Source organism: Zalophus californianus, chromosome 2 (assembly GCF_009762305.2).
Source record: "Zalophus californianus isolate mZalCal1 chromosome 2, mZalCal1.pri.v2, whole genome shotgun sequence".
NCBI lineage: Eukaryota > Metazoa > Chordata > Mammalia > Carnivora > Otariidae > Zalophus > Zalophus californianus.
The window spans coordinates 129,658,041-129,664,040 of record NC_045596.1 but is presented as its reverse complement, the minus strand read 5'-3'; the positions used below and the strand labels follow the sequence as shown (position 1 = coordinate 129,664,040).

Genomic DNA, 6,000 nt, shown 5'->3' with positions numbered 1-6,000 from the left:
CCCATCGCCACTTGGCCCGCAAAGCCGGGGCAGACCGCAGGCCTGCGCGACGGCCGCGCGCCTCGCGGCCCAAATCTGCGCGTCCTTCCTCCCGCGCTCCCCTCTCTTGGGTCCCCGGCCCAGGCGAGGGCGCGCCCTGCTGCAGAGCGGCCACTCGCAGGTTGGAGTTGGCCCTCGTGTGTGCCGCGTCACTGGCGGGGAGGAGAAGGGAGCGGGGGCGGCGTGGGCTGGGTCGGAGCTGGAGCCGGGCGGTCCTCGGCGCCCCGAGACGCGGCGGGGAGAGGCCGCCCCCGGAGCCGCCGGCACTGCCGCAGCCGGAGCCTCCTCTCCCTCCCTCCCTCCCTCCTCCGCTCCCGCCCGGCGCCCGCACTCGGCCTCCCAGCCCTTACTCCACCCCCTTCCCCGGGCCGACCCCCAGCCTCTCCTTGTGTGTGCGCGCTTTAAATAATTTCATCCTTTTTGGCAAAAGAAATAATGCACCTGACTTTACCAGGGGGAAACAACAAGCCGAGCAGAACAAGGAACAGATGTAAAAGGAATAAAAGGAGAGAGGAAAAAGAGATGAGACTCATTGGAAGAAACCCAGGGGCTGAAGAGGTGGCTGCAGCGGCAGAGGCGGCTAGAGCTTCCCTGTCTGCGTGAGCGGCAGGCGGAGGACGCTTTCACCAGTTGCAGATTGAACCTCGCCAACTCCTGGGTCTGTTGGTTTGCCAGACGAAGTCTTTTCTTCTTTGGCCCCGACACTGAAGAGGCTACTGGATTTTTCGGCCACCTTAACACAAGCTGGCAGTTACCCGGGAGCCTTCCGGATTTACTGGCGGAGAAACGAGCCCTGCTGGACGGAGGATGGGCCAAGGGCACCAGCAGCGGGGGGCTCCAGCCGGGAAGCGCCTTCTGTTCCCCGGGAGGAGAGGGTCACCCCGCGGGCTGCCGGGCGGCGGCGGCGCCCCCGGGGGACAGCGCTTCCTGCTCTGGCTCTTCATGCACGCGTGGCTGTGCGCGGCCTCGGGTTCACATGCCCAGGTGTTCAACCTCAGCCTTTCCGTGGACGAGGGACTTCCTCCGGACACTCTAGTCGGCGACATCCGCGCGGGGCTGCCGGCTGCACAGCAGCAGGAGGGGGACGGCTTCTTTCTATCCGAGGATTCGGATGACTCACCGCTGTTGGACGACTTCCACGTGCATCCGGACACCGGCATCATCCGCACGGCTCGGTGCCTGGACCGCGAGCGGCGGGACCACTACAGCTTTGTGGCCGCCACGCTGCTGGGCGCCGTGGTGCAGGTGGAGATCCGCGTCAACGACGTGAACGATCACTCGCCCAGCTTTCCCCGTGACTCCCTGCAACTCGACGTCTCCGAGCTCAGCCCTCCAGGTACCGCCTTCCGCCTGCCAGGTGCCCGTGACCCGGACGCGGGCCTGTTCAGCACGCAGGGCTACACCCTGCTGCAACCGTCCGACCTTCCCGAGGATCCCGCAGGGCCGTTCTTCCAGTTGCGCTACGGAACCCCGGGGTCACCACCGTCCTCGTCGCCCCTGGAGCCCCTGTACCTGGTGCTGCTGCGGCGCTTGGACCGAGAGGCGGCGGCGACACACGAGTTGCATATCGAGGCCTGGGACGGCGGCCGCCCGCGGCGCACTGGCCACCTGCTTGTGGAGCTGCGGGTGCTGGATGAGAACGACAACCCGCCGGTCTTCGAGCAGGGCGAGTACCGCGCCGCGGTGCGGGAGGACGCTCGGCCGGGCGCCGAGGTCTGTCGCGTGCGCGCCACCGACCGCGACCTGGGGCCCAACGGCCACGTGCGCTACAGCATCCGCGCCCGGCCGGCGCTCGGGCCACTGGGCGATGGGGCCTACTTCACCGTGGAGGAGATGAGCGGTGTGGTGCGGGTGCAGAGGCCGCTGGACCGCGAGGCACAGGCCTGGCACCAGCTGGTGGTCGAGGCCCGCGACGGAGGGGCCGAGCCCGAGGTTGCCACTGTACGCGTGTCCATCGCCGTGCTCGACGTCAATGACAACCCGCCCACCATTCACCTGCTCTTCCTCACCGAGGGAGGGGCCGCGCGCGTTTCCGAGGGCGCCGCGCTGGGCGATTACGTGGCTCGCGTCTCCGTGTCCGACGCGGACGGTGGTCCGGAGCAGGAAGAGGAGGCCGTCGGGGAGCCTGGTGTTGCCCTAGGACGCGGGAGCATCTCGCTGTCCTTGGAGGGCGGGGATGGAGCCTTCGCACTGAGCTCTGGCGGCTCCCTCGGGGTATTTTTCCTTTGCGTCGAGGGGCCCCTGGACAGGGAGAGCCGAGACCTGTACGATTTGCGACTGGTGGCCACGGATGCGGGCTCCCCGCCGCTGAGCACAGAGGAAACGCTGCTGCTCCGGGTTGCAGACCTCAACGACCAGCCACCTCTCTTCAGCAGGGAGCATTACCTGGCCTCGGTGTCAGAGGCCGCGGCCCCGGGCACCGCGGTCGTGTGGGTCAGCGCCTCCGATGCGGATGAGGCTGGCACAGACCATGCCAGGCTGCGCTACGCACTGGTCCACCTTCCGGGTCGCTGCAACCCAGAAGGCGTGTGGCCCACCGCGGAGTGCGGACCGTCCTTCACTATTGATCCTGAAAGCGGCGTGATCAGCACCGTCCGGAGCCTGGACCGAGAGCTCCAGGAGGCAGTGGAGTTGAGAGTGGTAGCCCAAGACCTCGGAGAACCCCCACTCTCTGCCACCTGCCTGGTGAGCATCACCGTGGACGATGTGAATGACAACGAGCCCATCTTCCAGAGGCAGGTGTACAACGCCACCCTGGTGGAGCATGCCCCGGTTGGACACTGCTTTTTGCAGGTGAGTGCATCATGCTTCTGGATCAACCTCTGGATTCCAGAAGGGCCTGGGAGGGGAGGGCAAGAGTAAGCCTATCCAGGGAGGGAACATTGTGATGTAGGTGGTTGTACCCTGGCTCCAAAAGCAAGGGGGCATGAGCTTCAGTTCCTCCTCTACAGTGAGATGAATGGGCGTCCTCTGGGCACCTAACTTCTCTGCCAGGAACTTGCACTGAGTGATCTCTGAGGTCCTTTCTACTTCATGTGATATTTGGATCCTGATTTTGCTTAAGGAATCCAGGTTTCCTTCATGCTGGATATGTGCACCCACATCGATTTGAGAGGAACCACTCGCTCTCAAACAGTATGCAAATGGCAGCGTCTCATATTTTGGGGCGTCATTGTGTGGCGTCTTAGAGAAATAAGGGGGTCCCCAAAAATTATTTTTTTTGCAAATAATATACTTTAAACATCGAAACCGTTTGAGTAACCATTTGCAGAGATTTTTAACATACATTTGTACCTTAGAGTCTTACAAAGGCTAGTTGAGAACATTAAGTCATTTTTTTTTTCCTAGTCAGTTGTGGGTTGAGTATCTCCAGTGAGCCTTCAGGACTCTGAGAAGTAGTGGGGCTCAATTATAAAATGGAAATCTTTACCTTGCTTTTTGGAAATTCTGCCTTTAGAATTCTGATCTCTCCTTCACTCTCAGAATGTTGTGATTTGGTCCCTTCTAGCACCAGTCCTTATTGCTTCCCACTTCCTATTTTTTTCTTTTCTTTTTTCTTTTCTTTTCTTTTGTCTCTCTCTCTCTCTCTCTTTCTTTTTTTTTTTTTTTAGTGTAGTGGACACACAATGTTATATTAGTTTCAGGAGTAGAAGGTGATTTGACAACTCCGTACATTACACTATGCTCATAAGCATAGTTTCCATCTGTCACCATAGAACACTATTGCAAAACCGTGACTGTATTTCCCTGTGTGATACCTTTTATCCCTGAGACTTGTACATTCAGTAACTGGAAGCCCGTACTCCCACTCCCCTTCACCCATTTTGCCCATCTCCCCACCCATCTCCCCTCTGGGTGGGAATTTAAATTGGTGCAGCCAGTGTGGAAAACTGTATAGAGAGGTTCCTCAAAAAACTAAAAATAGAATGTCATATGATCCAGTAATTTCACTACTGGGTAAAGAAAAAAAAAACACTAAATAGAAAAAATATATGTACCCCTATGTTTATTGCAGCATTATTTAGAATAGACAAGATATGGAAGAAACCTAAGGATCCAAAAATACACGAATGGATAAAGAGAATGTAGTACACACACACACACACAGAGGAATATTATTCAGCCATAAAAAAGGAGATCTCGACTTTTGTGACAACATGGATGAACCTAGAGGTTATTATGCTAAGTGAAAAAAGTCAGAGAAAGACACACTATATATTTTCACTTATATGTGGAATCTAAGAAACAAAACAAATGAACAAACAAAGCAGAAACAGATCAATTTCCAGTTTCTTATCCGATGTGAGATAAACAGATTTCTAAGATTGACTTATTTACTCCAAGATAACTTGAATAAATACAAAGAGCCTGAGAGCCTAAGTAGTGAGTGAACCTCTAACACTTTATTTAGCTTTCAGGCTGGGTTATTTAAGACCTCTACTGTTTATTTCCTGTTTCTCAGGGGTAGGGCCTTAACTTCTATAGGTTATGTCTCAAATAATACCCTTTAGATAACCAAGATGCTACTATATTATAAAAATGAGTTTCATGACTGCTTCTATCTTCTTAATCTTTTGGATCTGTGAGCAATAATAATCTCCATCTCTTTCTCTAGCATGACTGGCAGTTCTTTGAGTTGCTAGGTTATTCAAAGGCTTGAGAATCAATGAATGCTTGCTGTTGAAACAGACAAGTCTACAAATGTCAGTGAGTAGCAAAATGGAAGTTTATCTCTCTCTCAAGCAAAGTTTGATATGATGCAAATTGGCTGGTCTTCTTCAATCCAAGGTAGGACCGGATCTGGGAGTGACTTAGATCACGTCCACCAATGTCCCGTTGGCCAGAGCTCAGCTATGTGGCCTCAGGTGCACCCCCAAGGAGGCTTAAAAATGTAAAGCACCACATGGATGCCAGCGTGCACTGATAATTTCTGCCTCGGATTTCTAAAAATGAAGTCACAGTAAGTGAGAAGTTGGACTTGATGATTTTCAAGATTTCTTCCACCTGGAAGACCTTGATGATCTTGGTATGAAATAGTACAACTTGGCTCCATTTGAAGGAAAATAGGCAGGGTGGATTAATTGTGATTCCTTTGATTAGAACCTGTCTTTAGAATTGTTTCTAAAATGAGATGATTCCGCTCTGAGGTGTGTTTATCCTGTTATTATGACTCAGTATGCAGCAGATCCATTAGGTGAGCCGAAATTGGCTCCAGGGTAGGACTGCATCTCCAATTGCAAAAAACCTTTCCGGTTTGCCAAATATCGCTGTAAATAGTATTAAATCGTGCTACTTAGAATTTCTGGAAATTCCAGTGAGCTAGCCCCTCACGACTGCAGAAACCCCCTTATTCACTGGCTTCCCCGGTGGCCTTTCCCCAGCAGCTGTGTGAACTCTCTATGTTCTGTAAGCCCACTAGCTGGCTCTGTCTCCTAACTTCCAGGTAAGCCTCACCAGGTGTCTCCCATCTGTTTTGTATCTCTTTACTCTCAATCCTTCTTTATACCACTTTGTAAAAAGGAACCTTCCCATCCAGCCTTTGGGTCTCATGGCCTCTCCTTTCTTCCAGGGCTTTCTTTAATTACATTGTATCGATCCTTACAACCCTACCTTCTTTCTATTGCTCTCCACCAGTTTTCTCCATTTGGACTGCATATGTGCTCAGTTTCTCCTTTGTCTGAATCAAACAAAAACAAAATGAGAAGAAACAGGGGAAAAAAAAAGTTCTTTCCTATATTCCCTGTAAAGGAATACCATGTCATCTAAGGTAACAAATCCTTGAACCTTCAAGGTGTCTTGGCTGTCACCCCACATTATTGATCCTGGGGGTTCTTCCACTCTTGATACTGCTTCTCCCGCCCCCCGGTGCTGCCCAAACCCATTATATTCTCATGCCCAGATCAGAACTTTACCGTGACTTTAAATGTGGGGCAGAATGAGGGGATTTAATACCGAGTAGGA

At 53.2% G+C, this 6,000-nt stretch overlaps 1 protein-coding gene across 1 annotated transcript in view; it reads left to right on the top strand.

The window, feature by feature from the left end:
• Positions 1-402: 402 nt before the first annotated feature.
• DCHS2 (dachsous cadherin-related 2) overlaps positions 403-6,000 on the top strand; it is a 247,311-nt gene continuing 241,713 nt past the window's right edge. Inside the window, 1 exon segment of the mRNA XM_027597418.2 lies at positions 403-2,832. Within this exon segment, the coding sequence (XP_027453219.2) occupies positions 847-2,832 (1,986 nt within the window). The 5' untranslated portion in view covers positions 403-846.